Raw genomic sequence first — 19,631 nt, forward strand, 5'->3', positions numbered from 1 at the left:
CTGTGCAGCCTGGAACCCTCTCTTCCCCAACATGTATTTGCTTAAATACATGTGATGAGGCACAGTGCAAAGTATTTTATGTGTAGTAACACTGATGATCCTCACATTGTCCAAGGAGGCAGGTCTCATGACTTGAGCTCACAGAGAAACCAGCCGTCCGGGGAGGTTATCCCTGCTTGCCTGAGGCTACAGAGAGAGAGAGAGAGAGAGAGAGAGAGAGAGAGAGAGAAGAGAGAGAAGAGAGAGAGAGAGAGAGAGGTGGAGCTGGGCTGGGACTCAGGTCTGTGTGACCACACAGGCTGTCCACCCTGAACATGAGAGCCACGTGCCTGGGCTCTACCAGGCTTCCAGGAACTGGGCTGGGAAGTCTGAAGGCATGATGCTGGTGAAAGGGGAGGAGGAAGGCTTGGCTCCCGTTCCAATCTCCAGGAGGCCCCACCCCGCAAACAAGAGGGTGGGCCAGAACTTTCTTCTGGAAGAGGGGAGGTGCATCTCTCACTGAGGGAGCCAGAGAGGGTGGGCCGTGAACCGTTCCTTCCTTTGGTTTGTCTAGTTTCGAAGGAGGAAGGAGGACGGAGCCTGCTTGCTGGGGGACTTCCAGGATCCCGGCGCAGGCATCTCTAAGTGCCTTCCAATGAAAGGGAGAGTGGCCTGGGCTGGGCCTGGCCCGGGGGACTGGGCGAGTTTCTGCACAGGGATTCCATGCTGCTGTGCGGGCGGCCAAGCCAGGACGACTCGGCCCCGCGGGACACGGGGCAGAGCTCAGAGTCCCGAGGGTCACTCGACTCAAGCATGGGAAAGAGCCCCTGGAAGCAGGCAGCCCTGCTCCGGCCAGCGCCAACTTCTCCCAGCGATAAATCTTTCGAACACTGGAAGGGCCTCGTTCCAGGCAAATTCTGCCTAATTTCCTCTTAGAAAGTTGCCAAGTTCTCTCTCATTGTTGTATTGTCTCGAGAGGTGAGAAAAACAGCCAAGGGTGCACTGTGGGTGACTGTTCCCAAGTTCTCCTTCCTGGCCCGACTTCTTAGGGAAAAAACAGCACGTGCTTTTCAGACCGGAAAGCTCTTTCTCGCCAGCTTCCAGTAAGAAGGGAACCCACCCTGTCCCTGCCCCTGCCGCCTGGCCTCGGGAGGTCCCCTTGGGAGAAGAGCCAGCCTCGGAGACCATCGGAGGAGGACAGTCTCCTTGTTCTGGCTCCGTCTGAAACCTTGTTTTAGGAGCAGGGCGCTCTGTCTACTTCTCACGGATGGGCGGACGCCCGACCGTGAGGCAGAAATGCTAGATGATCAGCGCCACAGGGCTCTCGGAGGCCGGCCACCCCACCCCACGGCCGGCAAGGAGGGCCCCGGATGCTTTCATCGCACCGTTTATGTTCTTATGTCGTTACGTTCTCACAATGGAACGGGAGCACAAAGGGAGTTAAGGTGGAAAGAAGATAAATAGGCCCTTTCCGCACCCGGGGATTCTAATAACATGGCATTAGGGAGCTCACGCTGAAAAACACAAAGCATCCAGAAACACACCAATTGGACCAGGCTGGGAGGCTGGCGCCTTTGTCTGGGGACTCGACCTGCTGGCAGAGCGCTCGGTGTCCCTGGGCTGGGAGAAGGCGCGCTGGCCCGAGAGTAGCTCTGAACCTGCCCTGAACTCAGATAGGTCAGCTCCCGGGGTCTGAGGGAGGCGCGATTCCAATTCTAACAAAGCAGCTTTGTAAGGAGGTCTCTGGGAGACAGACAAGGGTGGAGAGGGAGGGACAGAGGGAGGGGGAGATACAGAGGGAGTGAGGTCGAGAGGCACAGAGAGAAGGGCTGGGGTGGAGAGAGGCCTGGAGGAAGACATCAGAGAGAGAAACTGCAACAGAAGCAGAGCGAGACACAGCCAGAGATAGAGAGAGAGGAAGAAAGAGGGGGATGGGGGGGTAGACAGAGAGAGGAATAGAGGGCGAGAGAGATGAAGAGAGGGAGACAGAGAGGGAGGAAGGAGAGAAGGACAGAGAGAGGGGGGAAGGGAGGGAAGGAGAGAGAGAGGAATAGACAGGAATAGAGGGAGAGAGAGGGAGAAGGGGAGAAAGAGATGGAGACAGAGAGGGAGAGAAGGAGGGAGAGAGGGAGGGAGAGAGAGAGGGAGAGATGAAGAGAGACAGGGAGAAGGGGGAGAGGGAGAAAGGGAGAAAGGGAGAGAGAGAGGCAGAGAAGAATAGATGGAGAGAAGAATAAAGGGAGAGAGAGGGAGAGATGAAGAGAGGGAGAGGAATGGGGGGAGGAATAGGGGGAGAGAGAGGGAGGGAGAGGAAATAGATTCACATGGATACAGAGCCTGGAAGAAACTGGCAGGTGAGGGTGGGGACCCCTGCAGCCCCAACGTCACTCCTAGGTAAGGAGGAGCCGTGCTCTTAGGAGGACACGAACCTCTTCAGTGATGCTAGAACACTGCGGACCCCCCAGCACTCTAAGACTAATTCCTCCAGCAGGAAAGGGGTGGGTGGAGCACGGGGTCAAAATGCAAACTGCTAGGGTCCAGGCCCATCCAGCAGAACCTTCTGTGATGATGGAAGTGTCCTTTGTCTGGACTGTCCAATAAGGAGCCACTAGGTCCATGTGGCTTCTGAGCACTGCAACTGTGGCCAGTGGCCCAGGGCTCTGCATTCTTAATTTGATGTAATACACGCAGATGCAGATAGTTGTGTGGCCAGTGGCCGCTGTCGGACAGCATGGCTCAAGGCATTTTCATCCTCTGCTGACCAAGAGCACCCAGACGAAGCTCGTCCAGTTAGCCTTATCCCCCAGGCACACCTGGCTGCTTCTCAGTTCTTCCTCTACCCACAGCAGGGAGGACTGTGGTGATGCCACAGCTCCGGTCCTGCCATATGAACCAGGACAAACCCAAAGCATAGGATCCTGCTGCCTGTCACAAGAGCACGTGAGGGGCGCCATGCCTGGCACTGCAGGGCCCCACCCTGGGCTTCGGGCACCCCCCAGCCATCTCACCACCACACGGGCCCCCAGCCCAAAGCCCATCTCCTAGATGACTCGGAACCCATTTATATAACAAGACAGCCACAGCTATCCGTGAATCATGGGAAGGGGGAGGAGGGTGATGATAAGAAGGAAGCAAGGTAGAAGCGGATGGAAGGGGCAAAGGGAGAGATCGAGGCGTTGGGGGGAGAGGGACTACACCCACCTGGGCTCCCGAAGGAATGGGGTGGAGGGCTGTGTCTGCTTCCCCGTCCTAGTCCTAGCTCTGAGTCCTGCTCTCCTCCTCCTCCCGTTCTCCTGCTCCGGCCTCTGTCCACGGAGCCAGTGGGGTGGGGGGGGTGGGGGGGGCAGAGACCAAACAAGCAAGCAAGGGGGATGCTGAAGCAGGCCCGCCTGTCGGCTCAGCAGGGGGAGCTCTGACGTGAGGCCACTGCCGGATGTGGCCCCAGCCAGGCGAGTCATCACAGCCGGCCCGCAGCCACAGCCTGGGTTAAAGGGACATTCCACTGCCCAGCAACCTACATCCCTCCAAGCCTCACTTCCCTCCAAGCCTCACTGATGTTTGGCCTTCCTTGGGGGTACGCTGCCCCCTCGTGCCCCAGAGGCCCTCTTGCTGGCAAAGTAGCAACTACTACACACCCAAGGAGATGGGGGCTCCTCCAGCTGGAGGTTTCCCTCCCTTCTGCCTCCCTCTGGCACTCCCACATTCAGCCCTCTCTGCCTTCCATTGTCCCCTTTACCCCTTAGGAGCTTTCAGTGGCTCCCTACTGCCCTGAGGATATAGCCTTGGCTTCTTCACTCAGCTAATAAGACCTGTACGATCTGGCTGTGACCCCACGGCTCTGGACACATTCACAGGGCGCTGAACCTGCCTCTCCTTCTCCCACGTTCATGCTTTGTACTCACATTCCCTCCACCCTGAGTATATGCGCCCCCCCTCAATCTCAACTCCTACTCACCCCTCTATACCCAGCTGTAACGTCACCATCCCGGGGGAGCCCTCTCTGGAACCCTAGGCCAAATGAGTCACTCCCTGCTCTGGGCTCCCAGTCCTCTGGGACATGCCTCTATTTTAGCTGTTGTCTCTGTAGCCATGTGTTTACAGCTTTGCTCCCCAGAGGGCCCTGGACCTCTCAAGGATGGGGCCAAGGAAGGGCTTATTTACCTTCCTCCCGCAGCACAGGGGACAGACAGATATTTCTCTATACTCCTCCTCTTAATTTCTCCACAGAACCCTATCATTGCCCTCCTGAATCTTCCACGGCTGCTCAGGCCCCAGCCCACAGGGGCCGGAAGGACAGATAGAGGCTGGAGGCAAAGAGGGAAGAGGTGAGAACACATAAAAGAAAAAAAGACGGTCCAGCGTGGTTTTGGCGTTCTCCAAGAGGTGACAGTAAAGAACAGGATTTTTAGGAAGAATTAGCTGTTACAGTCAGCTTGTGGCACCCAGCATTCCTCAGAGGCTGAACTGTGTGCCTCTTGGCTCAAATGCTGTTATGCAATCTAGTGGCCACTTTGGAAGCACGTTTTAGGGAGCATCTCTTTGGGCTCAGGGCAGATCTCCCTGGAGGGGCAGAGTTAGAAAGAAATTGTTCCTAAAAGAAAGGCCTGTTCTCCCAATGATGAGAGTGTGCATTCTCTCTAATTAGTTTCTGAGTTGGGCTCCCTGCTGGAAATGGGGATGGCTCTGCCTGAAATGAAACAGAACATGTCGTGTGTATATACTCCAGCAATTTTTTTCTGCCACAGTTCTTTTCTTGGTGGACCTACCCTAAGGTCTTGGTAGGGCTATGGTCAAGAGTGGGTATGTAACCTAGGGTAAGGCATTCCCTGGGATGTGTGGGACTACAGCAGAGCCAATTAGAATCGTCTATGAGATTTTATAGAAAGACATTAGAAGGAAAGTGGGCTCTCACAATGTCTAAAGGACAGAAGTCCATCTTTCCCAGGCATAGAGAGACCCTCCCTGACAATGAAGCCAACACACAGAAGCAGAGCCAGGTGATGGGAAGAGAGAGAGGCACTGAATATTAGCATCATTTGACTCCTGGATCAAGCCATTCCTGAAGGTCTTTACTGCCTAGTTACCCTAATATATTTACAGCATCAAGTTCTCTTTTTGCCTCAGAGTTTGAATGTTTGCGTCATTTCCAACCAACAGCCCTGACCAATACACACGAAATGCACCCTGTTCCAAGGAGACAGCTCATATTTCCATCAGAGTCTCCAAAGACCAACAAGAAGAACCTCCTCCTCGCTTACTCACTTTTCCATAGCCTTTTAAGGCCTAACAACATGCCTTTGTGCCTCAGTTTCCTCATCTGCAAAATGGAAATCAGAAGACCTATGTCTCAGGTTTGTTCAGAGACAACAAAGCCTGAGATCTAAAGCTCCTGGGCTGTAGCAGGCATGCAGTGGGAGCTCAGTCTGTGCACATTCCCTCTTCCTTTTTCCCAGAGGGCCCCAGTTTATACCTTTCTTACGTCTGAGAAAAAAGCACCCCCTAAGCTAAACAACCTTTCCTCCTGGTAGATGGCCGTCTTCCTCTGAGGGAAAAGCGGAGGGTGAGAGCACGGGGGGCAGGGCAGAAGAAACTGCTTGCTCATGTTTGCTTCTCCTACCTGCAGTAAGACCGTCCCCCCAGGAATTGTGAGCTGTAAACAGTACTTCGGGGCGTTCTCCCAGGACAGCAGCTGAACGTCTTCAATAGCGCTGTAGGAGACTGAGTTTTCCATGTACCCAGTTGGCTGCAGCAGAAAGAAAAAAAGAAGAAGAAAAAGAAAAGATTAGGCACGATATCCACATCTCAGAAGGTTCCAGAACACATCCCCGCTCCGGCCACCAGCACACTGTACAGACACTGGGCAACTCTGGGAACCAAAGGAATTCCATCTTTCCTGGCTGGCAGCGTCCCAGCTGGCGGGAACGGGCTGTGGTGGAAGCTTGCCCACGTGTTTGGGGGTGTGGACTGGGGGCACCTGGAGGGCAAAGCCTGTACATTGTTCCTCGGGGTGTCCATGGGGCTCAGCATAGGGCAGAGCCTGCATCTCTCCAGTCCTCACTGCGGCCGAGCCACCACCTTCTCCAGCCCAGAAAGCAGTCACAGGCCCCACCGGTCTCTCTGTCTTGTCTCCCTGCACAGATGTGCACCTCCCCACTCTGCGCCCAGGGCCATGCTCCAAGTCGGCACACTCAATCCCCCTCCTCCCTGCTCAGTATTCTCTCACAGCTCCCGGTGGCCCAAGCACGAAACCCACACTCCCGTCCACCCTTGCCAGGCCCACAGGTCCGGTCCTTCTCCTTCCTCCAGCCCTGCCTGCTTTCTTTTCTTCATCTGTGCTCCCCAACGGGCCTAGCTGCCCATGGCACCACAAACTCAGGCTGGCCCAGAAAGGTTGTGGCCCAATCCCTGGCCTCTCCACTTCTACTGACCAGGCCTCAGCTCTGCAGGGACATCTCAGCTACCCTTCAGGCGCTATAGACCACCTTGTCACATCCTTCCCCATACCCCCAGTGCTCCCCACACCCCATTTAATTATTGTGGACTTATATGGTGTGCCATCTGCGGATATCTGTCTCCTGGCCACACTCCAGCTTGGAGGTGTCAGGCCCCTGTCTGTCCTGGTCCCTGTCCTCTCTCCCCAGTGCCTGGCACGTGGCAAGGGCTCAACCATTTGTGTGGAAAGAAATAACAGTGACAGCTATCATTGGCCAATGTTGGGGTGCAGATGGGGACAGAGAAATTCATAGTCCCTCTTCCCTGTTATAGAGACAAGGCACCAGGAGCCAGGGGGAGGTGCTGGCCACCAGCTACCAGCGGTGTCCTTGTCACTCTGACCCCAGGAAGCTGTACTTCAGCAGAATCAGAGGCAAGTGTAACCCAGCCAAGAAGGTAGAATGTAACAGCTAACCTCTCCCAAGCCAAGCACTCCCCAGATACATGGCAAGTGCTCTCTCCTTCCATCCTCACAAGAGTCCCACATACGGGTGCCAGGGCCATCTCATTGCATAGATGAGGAAGCTGAGGTGTCCTGTGACGTGCTCATGGACAGCCAGCTGGGAAGGGGGCTGGCCAGGGCTGAACCGAGCTGGTGACTCAGGAATCAGTGTTCTAACCAATCAGTAAGAGGGGATGTGATCTAAAATCCACAGCCTGATGAGTTCATTGTACCATCAGGATTTAGGACCCCTGTGAGCTCTTAAATGTCCATTTCTGTCTGCCAAAGTTGAGAAACAGTGGTGGTGCTGGAGGTGGAGAGGATTGAGGGCATAAACTGACTCAAATTTCCCCGATATGATTGCCCACCAGGCTCAGGAAATAAGAGAGATTGATCAATCGATTTGTTCATGTACTCATTCATTCATCTGACGTATTTATTGGGCACCTATTATGTTACAGCCCACACGTTGGGTGCTGGGAATACAGCAGTGGCTAAGACAGCAGCCCAGTAGCACAAAGAGGCAAAAAACAAAATAGGCAAATAAATAGCAAGTGCTGCACCAAGATTCCAAAAAAAGTATGCACAGGGCTAAGAGCTGCAGTGCCCTGGAGAGGTGGACAGAAAATACAACCTGGAGCCCCTGGTCTGTGCAAAGGCCCAGGGGTGGGAACAGGCGGGGCACGTTCAGGGAGGAGGCCAAAAGGAGGAAGGCTCAGTAAGACATGGCTTGGGAAGAGGGACCTGTGGGTCCAGCTGGGGTTCCTGGTGAAGTGCTGCAGGGGGACCAGTCAGGAAGAGGGGACAGAAGCAGGGACAGCCTGGAAGTTCTTGCATGAGTCCAGGCATGGAACAAGGCTGGGACCCAGGCGTGGTGGTGAGGGGCAGCCAAATTCATCCTGCCTTTCTCTCCAGCACCAGGCCACCCTTCAACACCCATCCCTGCAGCTGCAGTGTCTGACCCAGACGGTTACCCTGGTGCATCCCGGAGGCAAATGTGTGGGCTCCCCTTCACCCTTTACCCTATGCCAGCAGCCCATGCACTACTATGTTCTCAACATCCTGCCATCAGTGACTCAGCTCTAACGGCACATCTTGTCCTGAGAATATCAGTGAAACCAGGGGTTTGGAGGATTGGTTATATGTTTATTTTCTGAACCCACATTCAAATATTTATTGTTTGCTGCTGACTGTCTGTCTCCCCTGCTAGTGTTTCAGCACTCGGGAGCAGGAATTTCCACCTGTTCTGTTCCAAGTGCCCAAACAGACCTTGGCATCTAGAAGCTAATAGTTATTTTCTTAATAAATGATTATTTTCCTAAATAAAAAAGTGTTTTAAAAAAAAAAGTGTTCATCCATGTACTACTTATAATCACTATATAGAACATCCTTGGGAAGATGAAAGGTTTTGATTACTTTAAAATTTAAATTTAAAAGTTAAAAATTATTTAATAAATTAAAAAAATATATATCCTTTAGGAAGCAATGGCACCTGGGTACCAGATGTGCTGGAGGCCTTCTTATATGGCTCACCCACCTCTCTCCCTCTTTGAGGTCCAGTTGGCCTCCAAACTCCAGCCCGCTGACCCCTTGGTACTCCCAGAAGACCTGGGCTAAGATGTGGCCGCTAGCACATCTGGAAGACTGCCAGACCATACCACGCAATATAAAGATAGAAAAAGGTCCATTCTGAACATCATTAGGACTTGATTATTCAAACCAAGCAAATGGCCAACCTCCTTTCTCTGAAAGCACACCTGTCAGTCTCCTCAGGGACCTGGAGCACGACGAGGCTTTGTACTGCCCTGTGACGGTGCCAGGCCCGTGGCAGCACACTTGGGGAGATGACCGCTGCTGACATGCGCGATTTCCAGGAGGCAGGGCTTGCTAACCGCCTGTATCTGCCTTTCTCACGACCCTGCTTCGGCTGCCTCAATGTGGCCTTGATTAGAAGTTGCAACACAGGCTTTTTGGGGAAAGGTTGGGTATAAATAAATACATACTGGTTTTTAATAGCAGATGTACTGCTTTCCCACTGTTGGAAGCAATACTGGCTAAAAGTAAAATTTGTAGAATCAACAGGACCTGGGTTTGAGCCTCTTACTGTGTGATGTTACGCAAGTTACTGTACCTCTCTGAGCCCATTTCATTCAACGGTAAGAATGAGAATTTAATATACAGGATTATTAGAAGCATTAAAGGAGATCCAATCTGTCGAGGGCTTTAGCACAGCATCTGGAACATTCTGAAAAGCCCAATAAAAGGAACTACTGTGAGAAATAATCAACTTTATCTTTGGGGTTCTCCTCCTCCAGACCCATAATTCCAGTGTAACCACAAGAAAAACATCAGATAAACCCCAATTGAGGAACATTCCTTAAAACACCTGGTCAGTACTCATCAAAACCCAGAAAGCTCGAGCAACTGCCCCACTGTGAGAAGCCTGTGTCTACAGAGACTGACCACTCCATGCACTGTGGGATCCCTGATGGGGTCCTGGGACCAAAAAAGCACATTTGGTAGAAACATAGGAAACTGAATAAAGCATGGACTTTAATAACGCATATCAGTACTGGTTTATTCGCTGTGACAAATGTAACCTGTTTCTGTGAGATGGTCACCACCAGGGTAGTGGGTTTGGGGTATATGGAAATTCTGTACTGCCTTTGTCACTTTTCTGCATGTCTCACAGTATCCTATGATAAAATGTTCATTATAAGAGGAATTAACTGCTGCCATGTTGTCACCAGTGTCACCTCCCCAGACGGAGCCTAGGCGGGAGCCCGGGAAGCTTGCAAGGAAAAGGGGACGGATCGGGCCTGAAAGCCCCTTAATGCTGCTCTTCAGAGTTAGGTGTGAGCCAGAACTGGCCACGGACCTCCTTCGTCCTAGGTACTTTCACACGGCTGGGACAATTTCACAGATAACTGATAATTCCCCAGTAATCTGAACACGATGATCAGAGCTACAGCGGAGGAGATTCCTACATGGGGTAAAGGCTGAGTCAGATAGAAAGGAAAAATGAAATTCTCCACCTGAGGGAAGCTAGGAAATCCAGCTCTGCGAGGTACATATAAGAGGACAATAAGCAGACTAAGTTATTTCTACGTGTAAGAGCAGGACAAGGCACACTGCCCGATTCCTGTTTCTGTGACATTCTGGAATGAGCAAGGCTACAGGGCTTGAAATCAGACCAGTGGTCAGCAGCAGCTGGGGCACAGGTGGGGCCACTTACCAAGGGGCATGAGGGAACTTTCTGGGGTGATAGAAGTACTCTGTATCTCAATGATGGTGGTGCCTGGCTGTATACCTTTGTCAAAACTCAAATCTGAATGCCAAATGGATGAATTTCCCTGAATGTAAATTATAACTCCAACCTAAGAAAGGCAATGCATGAATATTATAGATAATCTGGAAGATGATGAATGGGAGGCAACCTTTCAGATAAAATGTCAAGACCACTCATTAGCACTTTGGCATGTACTACTTTCCTAAGGATTTCTTTATGCATGATCTTTCTTTACACAGCCCAAGTCATACGGTACATATTGATTTTGTAACTTGCCTTTTCTCTTTCTTTCTTTCTTTCTTTCTTTCTTTCTTTCTTTCTTTCTTTCTTTCTTTCTTTCTTTCTTTCTCTTTCTTTTTTTTTCATAATGTTACATCACATGCGCATCCTATATCCTAGACAGTAATTTCCAGAACTATCACTTAGTGGCTATAAGACATTTGGCCACTATTTTATCACTGCTCTGCCTCCACCATAGACAGTGTGGTTGTTCCATTTTATGCTACTATAAACAACTCCACAATGAACATCCTTGTGAAACATGTTTTTCTACCCTATATTTAGGATTATTTCCTTAGGCCAGATTCCCAGAAATGGAATTACTAGGACAAAGGGTAAGAGCATATTTTACATCATTGCCAAATTGCTCTCATTAAAGAGATATTAAGAGACCTGGGGAGCCCTGGCTAAGGCTGGGGGGGGTGGTGGCTTTCATCCTGGGCGCCAAGCCTGGCTGGGTCCTGCTAGAAGCCATGCTCTGGCCCATGTGAGTTCAGAGGGGCTGCCTGGCCGCCAACTGCCCACAAGGTGACTACAGCGCACCCAGAAGTCTGTAAGCCAGGGTCTGGGTTCCCAGGGATGCTTCCAGGGGCTGAGGAACAAGTCGGGGCAGGGGGGTCTCTGTCCTTTTGCTCTGAGGATCAATGAGAGGCCAGCCTCAGGGAGTTCCCGGTGTCTGCCCCTCAGAGAGAGAACACTCTGCTTCTGCTTCTGTTTTTGAGATGAGCTTCATCTCTGGTGTCTCCTCCATGCCTGGATCTGGGCTCAATACAGCAGAGCCTAGAGGGGCTTCATCAGACCCCCCATTGGGCCCCCAAGGCCCTCAGAGCTGACATTCCAAACTGGGCACCTCGTCAGACTTCCCACGTCAGAATGGGCAGGGAGTAGGGTGACCAAAGGCCCCTGAAGCAGCACCCTCCACGAGGCCCCCCGTCTTCACCTCCCCCTGCTTTCCAGGGAGCCGGCTCCTTCCCACCCAACCTGCCTGCTGGTTTCCATGGGGATTTCTCTCAAAGCCAACATGAATCATGATGTCTGCGACCTCCCAGATGAGGCTCCAGGCTGACTCAAGGTACGTGCTGGGAAGGTGCCCAGCACCAGTCCTGGGAAGGGGAGTAGGGAAGAGGCTCCCAGGCCCCAAGAGGAGAAGCAGGTCTGGAAACACCCTCCATGAGCTACCTCTCCAGGACTGGGAATGTGGAAGTTGAGGAACCCTGCCCCCACTGGGGACCTGGGTGGACAAAAACAGGCTGTTTGTCACAGGGTGGGGGCAGTGGCCCATGCCTCCTGTACTCTGCTGGGTGAGCCACACCACAGACAGGTCCCCTCTGTGCCCGTGTGGATGCTGCCTGAGTCATCATGTAGAGGGAGCCACTCCACACAGCCTGATGCCATGTGGCACTGCCCAGCTCGAATGAGGGAGGGCTTGCTCTTGCCACCTGCCCCCTCAACACACACCCTGGCCTCAAAAGAGAGATATCTGGTCAGAGGGGAGGGAAATTCTTTCCAGTCCCCATGGATGGTCAACAACGACGACAACAGTAACAATAACCACAGCACCATTCCCTCCATGGTGGTGCCACCGAAGTGCTCAGATGGGAGGAGTGGGTTTCAGCTCACCTCCCCCTGCTGCTTGTTAGAAAATTCATGTGAGATAAAATTTTGTCTCAGTTTTAACTGTTGTCAGATGTACAACTCAGTGGCATTTCATTCCCCATGTTGTGCCACTTTTGTCTCAGTTTGGTTCTAAGACATTTTCAGCCCTCCACAAGGAGACTCCAGACCGTGAAGTGGTCACTCCCTATGAGCTCTCCCCCATAGTGCTGCTGACCACCAGTCTGCTATGTGTCCCCACTGATTTGCCTGTGTGGACATTCCGTATTGATGCAATTATACAGCACGTGGCCCTTCTCTCTAGCTCTGTGCATGTAACATTTCAGAGGCTCATCTGTAGCGAACCACGTATCAGTACTTTGTCCCTCTTTATGGCTGAGTAGTGTTCCACTGAATAGATACGCCAGGCCAGGTTTACTTACTCATCAGCTAAAGGACATCTGGGTGGTTTCCAAACCTTTTGGGTATGGTGAATAATCAGTAACATATTTTTTTAGTGACAAGAAAGGACATGCGCTCTGCAAACCCAAGCCTCATGAAGCCCCTCCCACAGAGAAAGACACCAGTGCCCCCTGGTTGGCATGTATGGAGGAGGTACCATGTGGCCAGCATCACGCAGAGGACTTTACAGGCATGATCTCATTCCACTGTACATAACACTGCAGGGGGCTGTATTCATCCCTGTTGATCCACACGCTACAGACAAAACTGAGGCAAAGGGACGTGATGACACTTGCCACAGACTCCTGCTTTTAAGAGACAGAGCCAGGATTCCATTTCACACCTGCCAGGACTGCGACCTCCACCCCATGCTCTGCCAAGCCCTCCAGCCAGATCCACATCCCAGCGTGCGTACTGATGGGCATGCACAGTGCACACATGTGCTATGCACACAGGAGCCAGAGTCTGAGAGGGTGCCAGAACCAGAGCTCGGCACAGCCAGGGTGTCAGGATCTGCCTGCCTGTTGCCACCCAGCCCCACAGGTCCCCAGGCCACCTACGGCTCCACTCGGCCTCAAGGGCAGAAACCCACACAGGCTCATTTGGGCAAGGCCTGTCAAAATATTTTGATGTTCTCTTTAATCCCACAAAGGGAAAGCTGTACCGCAAAAGCAAAGCGGCGGTAACAATTTGCTGCTACGTGGGTCAGTCTGGGCCCCAGTCCCGGAGCAAATCTCCTCAAATGCCTTTCACACTCCCCTCCCCTTGTTTCCATAAACCAAAGATACCCAACATAATTTCAGCTTTTCTGGTTGCCCCAGGGCCACTGTTAGTACCGCCATCCACTGGTGAGCTGTAGCCCACAGAGCTGCCTGCTGCTCCGCTTACTGGCCTCTGACTTGGAGATGCTGTGTCTGTTTGGATGGCTTCTCCAACCATTCCCTTGGCACCAGATGGCTACTTCTTCCTGCTGCCAACGTACCTTCCCCTGTACCCTACCTCACAAAGTTACTGCTCTTCTGTTGTAGCCTGTGGAATCAGAACACCAAGAGTGTTAGAATTATGTGTCAAGTAAAAGCAACTTGGTTTTGAGCAAGAAAATCTCTCATGAGAAAAATACACTCTTGTGTTTTATGGTGTTTGGTTTAACTTTCTTTTCTTGGTTGTAGGGAACTTAATAATGAAGTTCTGCATGGCGTAAGGAATTCTAGGTCAGCCCTGTCCAAAAGACCTTTCTGTGATGATGGAAATACTCTGTATGTGCACCATCCAGTGCAGTGGCCTCCTGTGGCCTCCTGAGCTCATGGAATGTGGCTAGGGCAATGGTCACCTCAGGACTGAATTCACATAGCCACTCAACAAGTGGAACCCCTCATGTGGGCAACCCAGTGCCAATATCTGGGGACACAGCAGTGAAGGTGAGGGACACAGCCCTACAATCATGGAGTCTTGGATCCAGGGAGGAGGCAGGTGACCCAGGAAAATGAGGGACTTTGATGGACAGAAATTTGTGTTCTCAGGGCATGGCACTTTTCACCTGTGCCTGCCCCTCGGCACCTCTGACAGCTGAGCAACTGACCAAGTGAGTCTAGAAAGGAGCCTGCATGGAGGGACCAGCCCTGGCTCCCACTGAGGCCCAGAGGAGCTGGCAGCAGGCCCAGGGGCCAGGAACAACCTTGCTAACTGCCCTGGCCCACCTCCCACCTCTGCATGGCCCTCCCCCCTCCAGCTACTGGGAGGCAGGTATTACCATCACCCCCCCGTGATAGACTAAGTAGAGGCTCTGAGCCTTGGCCAACTGCACACAGCTATTCAGGACAGAGCTGGGAGGAGAATCGAAACCTTCAGGGTACACATCCTGGCTTATGTCTACAACAGCTAGTGAGTTAAACCTCAGAGGGGGTCTGCCACAGGGGGACACTACCACACCATCCTCAGGCAGAATGGCTCAAGTGGGAAAAGACGGTGACAAGCCTCAGCATACAGAGCAGTTGGAATGCTCTGAAACTGCTAAACCAATTTGGAAAACTGTGCGTTCACATGTGCTAAAGCTGGACACATGCACCCCGTGCAGCCAGCTGTCCCATTCCTATGAAGAAATATTGACATATGTTCTCACGAAGACCTGTACACACATGTTGCCTAAGCACTCCGCAGCCCCAGACTAGAACAAACTGGAAGCTACCCAAACGTCCAGCAATGGAAGAAAAGATGAAGAATGTGCAGTATATTCACCCAATGGAACACAACACGACAAAGAATGATCTACAGCTACACACAGCATGCAAACTGCATGAACCCAACACTGAGGAAAAGAAACTAGCCACAGAAGTAACAGAGTAGCTGCTTCCATTTTTTTTTTTTTTTAAATTTTTATTTATTTATGATAGTCACAGAGAGAGAGAGAGAGAGAGAGGCAGAGACACAGGCAGAGGGAGAAGCAGGCTCCATGCACTGGGAGCCCGACGTGGGATTCGATCCTGGGTCTCCAGGATCGCGCCCTGGGCCAAAGGCAGGCGCCAAACCGCTGCGCCACCCAGGGATATCAAGTCCAGAAGTGGGCAAAACTTACTCCATGCTGTGAGAGGTCAGAGTACTGGTTACTGGGGTGACCAGATGTCTCTTTACCTGGGCCTGAGGGGGTTTCTGGAGACACTGGATGTTCAGCACTAAAACCAGGAAAGTTCCGGAAGAACCAGGATGAGCTGGTACACTACTGGTTACCCCTGAATGGAAACAGTACCAGAAAGCGGTAAGAGGCAGCTTCTGGAAGTTCAGCACTGTTCCAGGCCTTAATTCAGGTTGGTAGTAGCACAATGTCAAAATGCATCAAGCAGGACACAGTATGTATACTTCTACGCATGTATGTTATGCTTCAATAAAAGGTTTTTTGAAAATACACAAGTTTTAGGGGTGTCTGGGTGGCTCAGTCCATAAAGCATCCATCTTCATTTCAGGTCATGATTTTGGAGTCCTGAGATCGAGCCCTCCGTCGGGCTCCCTACTCAGCAGGAGAGTCTGCTTCTTCCTCTGCCTCTGCCCTGCTCTTGTGCTTTCTCTCTCTCTCACACACACTCACTGTCTCTCAAATAAATAAAGTCCTTTAAAAAAAAGATCACAAGTTTTAGAGTCAAATCCAGGCTCTCTCACTTGCTGGCTGTGTGGCCTCAGGCAAGTGACTTGGCCTCTCTGAGCCTCCTTTCTCTCCCTTGAAAAAATGAGAATAGTATTCACATCAATTGGGATGGCTATTTTTAAAAAGGGAATCACAAGCGTTGGAGAAAATATGGGGAAACTGGAACCCTCATCCATGCTGGCAGGAACATGAAATGGTGCAGGCATGTGGAGAAGTTAACCAGAGTTTCCACATGACCCATATGGGGAGTTTTATGGTATAATTACACTGTAATAAAAAAGGTAATAGCATACCTATCTTACAGGTGCTGCAGAGAATAATGAAGTGCCCTCCTGTGCTCAGCACCTGGGAGAACTTGCTAGTATAACTCCAAGGGGGATACCAGGGTGGCTCTAGAGGCAGCCAGGACAGGGCTGAAGGCAGGGGCATGATATGGTGAGGGCTCGTCTGCTTGAGCTCAAGGAATTCAACTCCCAACACAGTGCCAGGTGCCAAGCAGGAGCTCATTATATATACCAAGGTGATTATTTTCAAGCTTCAACAAGAAGGAAGAATGGGCTTTGTGCAAATGTTCTCCAAATTCCTCCCTTACCCACAGATGACTCCAGAAAGATGGGATGGAGAGGGGTGCTCCAGCCTGGAGTTGGCCCTGAGCACAGAGGTGATCAGCTGGCTCTGGAAGACCAATGACAAGCAGGACCTCGTGTATTAGACACTGCCTCCCCCAGACTCACTCGCCCACAGCCTCTTGGCTCCATCTCCACCAAGCCCTCCGTGCCAGAGCCGCCAGCCCCGTTCCCTGCTGCCTACCCTTGGCAGAGCAGTGCCTGGAGGCTGGCTGGGAGGGCAGGGCCAGTCGGGGCAGGCCAAGGCTGTTCTCCACCGACTGCACTCGGTGGAGACGGTCAGGAGGCATGTTCTGGCTCATTAATCATGAGTCCAGTCATGGCAGCTGCCCCCTTTTATGGGCAAATGGCTCATGAGGCTTAATGACAGAGGAAGAACTGATATTTCCATGTTCGGACTCTCCAACCTCAGTCACCACCGTGGGATGGAAATCTGAGTCCCCAGGGCGTGGTGCTCTGCATCTGTGCCCCTGGGTACCTCTGCCGTCCGAGAAGTTGATCGAGGCTCTTGGGGGCTGTGACACAAGTCAGCACATTTCCACCCACCAAGTCAGCAAATATTGTCAGGGAGCAGCAGCAGTCGAGCCAATCTCAGATGCCAGACCCTCAGGCAGTCCATAGGCACCATCCTGCCTATTCTGCACAAGGCCCCTGGGAAATGGGCACTGCTGGGACCCCTGTCTCATGGAGGAAGAAGGGGAGGCTTAGAGCAGTTAAATGGTGGCCCCAGGTCACCAGTGGTCAGCAGAAGGGCCACATTGTTGACTTAGGGGTCAGATCTGTATCCTCTATACCATGATGCCTGGTCACTCTGCTGGCCACTGCCCTGGGAGCCCCAGATGACCAGGGTGTGCCCAAGTGGGCCTCCTAATGGGAAGTAGGGGCAGAGGTGCACACAGGTAACAACAACACAATGTGATAAGCGCTGTAATAGAGAAACGTAAGGTACAAAGGACAAGGAACAGAGCAGAAACGTTGGGGAAGGCTTCTCAGAGTGACCTTTGAGCTGCGTTAGGTGGGGAGGGGAGTGCCAGGCACTCCCAGCAGAGGGCTCAGAAAGTCCAGGAAGCCGCACATGGAGGACCCCCCAAGTCTGGAAACAGGAAGTTGTGGGATGAACAGGAAGGTTCAAAGATTCCTGAGGGGGCCTGAGATGGGACCAGACCTGTGCACAGCCTTCCACCACCCAACTTTCTCCAATTCTTGGGCTTTCTCTTTCTCCTTTTTTTTTTTTTTTTTTTAAATTAAGGCAAACATAAACAGTGAGGGTGGAAGGGCACAGGTTTAATGTGTTTAGCAGGGTATATTTTGGGGGCAGGCTCAGCCCTGCACAACCACCACCCAGGTCAAGATAATGGGATGCCTCCAGCCGTCCAGCAGGCTCCCTCATGCCTCCCCCATCTGCATGACCTGGAGGTGCCTCTGTCTGTTTTCTATCACTATAAGTCAGTTCTTGAACTTCTTACACATAGAATCACACAATAGGCAACAGGCTTTTGTGTCTGGCTCCTTTTGTTCAGCGTGTCTGTAAATGCATAGGTTTGTGGCTTATTCTTTTTAATTCCAGAACAGTGTTCCTTTCTATGTACTACGGATATCTATGGATCCTTGGCTGTTCCCAGTTTAGGCTACTGTGTATAAAGCTGCTGTGAACATTTTTGTACATATTTTGGAGGGGAGGGGGCAGAACAGAGATAAAAGTATCTGGGTAAATACCCCAGGAGTGGGATTCTTGGGTGGCCACAGGGTAAAATGCTTATATTTAAGCCCAAGAGACACCCATTTGTGGGGAATCACAGGGAAGTTTCATGTGGCAACAAGCTCCTTTGTAGAGTGTCTAGCACAGGTAGTTATGCCTTGGAAAGGACAGAGATTCCTGAGTTTGGAGGATGGAATCAGGCCAGAGACAGAGCTCAATTTTCTTAAAAGGCAGAGCACATCTACCACAGAGGGGACTTCTTAGCCCCACAGGAGAGACAGCACCCTTCTCAAAACTTGACTCAGAGCCACAGAGGAAGTGGTAGCAAAACAGAAACTTTGTGGCTACAGTGGCAGAAAGGGCCAGCTCTGCTCCCTTGTGTGTCCCAGTGTCCTCCCCGTGCTCGGCACAGATGCTTTTACAAAAGGAAAGGGTACATTTGCTCAAGATCACAGCTCTAGAGCACTGAGTGGAAGGCTAAGGACAGCAACTGTATTTTTCTTTGTTAATATCAGTAGTAATTTAACTCAGATCACACACTGATGTCATGCAGGCCTCTCTGTACCCGTGTGGTGTTCCAGATGTAAGGAGACCAGCAGGGATCAGACAGTGAATTTTTTGGTCTTTAAGAACATATTCTAGGGGATCCCTGGGTGGTGCAGTGGTTTGGCGCCTGCCTTTGGCCCAGGGCGCGATCCTGGAGACCCAGGATCGAATCCCACGTCGGGCTCCCGGTGCATGGAGCCTGCTTCTCCCTCTGCCTGTGTCTCTGCCTGTCTCTCTCTCTCTCTCTGTGACTATCATAAAAAAAAAAAAAAAAAAAACATTTAAAAAAAAAAAAAAGAACATATTCTAGTTGATGGTTGTAATTCAGCTGGGGCAAAACTGGCCTGGGACAGCCTGGAAACAGAGGCATCTGTCTCTGTGTCCTCACAGGTGGGCACGCCTCATCCTTGGGACCTTCCTATGTATTAAGGTCAGCTGTTTGTGTGCCATGAGCTCCTGAGAACAGGGATCCTGCTTTTTCAATGTGTCACATTATTCTATGCCCAGGGTGTCTTGATCAAGGACCATCTATGTGCCTCCTATGTGTGTCAGCCACTGGCAGATATTTTCCCACTGACTCCTTAGAATGACCCATGAGATTGGTGCCGTCAGGATCCCATTTTACAGCTGAGACCAGTGAGGCCCAGAGAAGAGAAATGACTTGTTCTCAAGCCATTCTCCCAGTGATTAACGAAGCCAGGACTGGAACTCTAGCCCTTTGTGTTTTTTTTTTAAGATTCTATTTATTTATTCATGAGACATACAGAGTGAGAGAGAGAGAGGCAGAGACACAGGCAGAGGGAGAAACAGGCTCTACACAGGGAGCCCGACGCGGGACTTGATCCGGGGTCTCCAGGATCACAACCAGGGCCAAAGGCGGCACTAAACCGCTGAGCCACCCGGGCTGCCCTAGCCCTTTGATCTAACCCAAAAGTTGGCAAGTATTTTCTGTAAAGGCTCATACAACATTCTGTAGGCTTTGTGAGTCATTCGGTCTCTGCTGTAATTCAACAGTGCTGTTGTGATGTGAAAGCAGCGACGTACAATACACAAATGACTGTGGCTGTATTCTAATAAAACATTATTGA

General features: G+C 51.5%; 1 protein-coding gene and 1 long non-coding RNA gene across 6 annotated transcripts in view; one reads left to right on the forward strand and one right to left on the reverse strand.

Annotated features, from left to right (window-relative positions):
- CMIP (c-Maf inducing protein) overlaps positions 1–19,631 on the reverse strand; it is a 231,320-nt gene that overhangs the window by 82,819 nt on the left and 128,870 nt on the right. For all 4 annotated transcript variants that reach the window (XM_038538199.1, XM_038538202.1, XM_038538200.1 and 1 more), the window contains exon 2: positions 5,597–5,722. In XM_038538199.1, the coding sequence (XP_038394127.1) occupies positions 5,597–5,722 (126 nt within the window). The remainder of the gene's footprint in view (positions 1–5,596; positions 5,723–19,631) is intronic.
- On the forward strand, positions 2,604–5,306 carry LOC111096019. Of its 2 annotated transcripts, none has more exons than XR_005360033.1 (3): positions 2,604–2,919; positions 4,207–4,304; positions 4,925–5,306. It is a non-coding gene; the product is annotated as an uncharacterized LOC111096019 (long non-coding RNA). The 2 variants fall into 2 exon arrangements; XR_005360032.1 differs by lacking the exon at positions 2,604–2,919 and adding an exon at positions 3,411–3,553.

This window comes from Canis lupus, chromosome 5 (assembly GCF_011100685.1).
Source record: "Canis lupus familiaris isolate Mischka breed German Shepherd chromosome 5, alternate assembly UU_Cfam_GSD_1.0, whole genome shotgun sequence".
In the NCBI taxonomy this organism is placed as follows: Eukaryota; Metazoa; Chordata; class Mammalia; order Carnivora; family Canidae; genus Canis; species Canis lupus.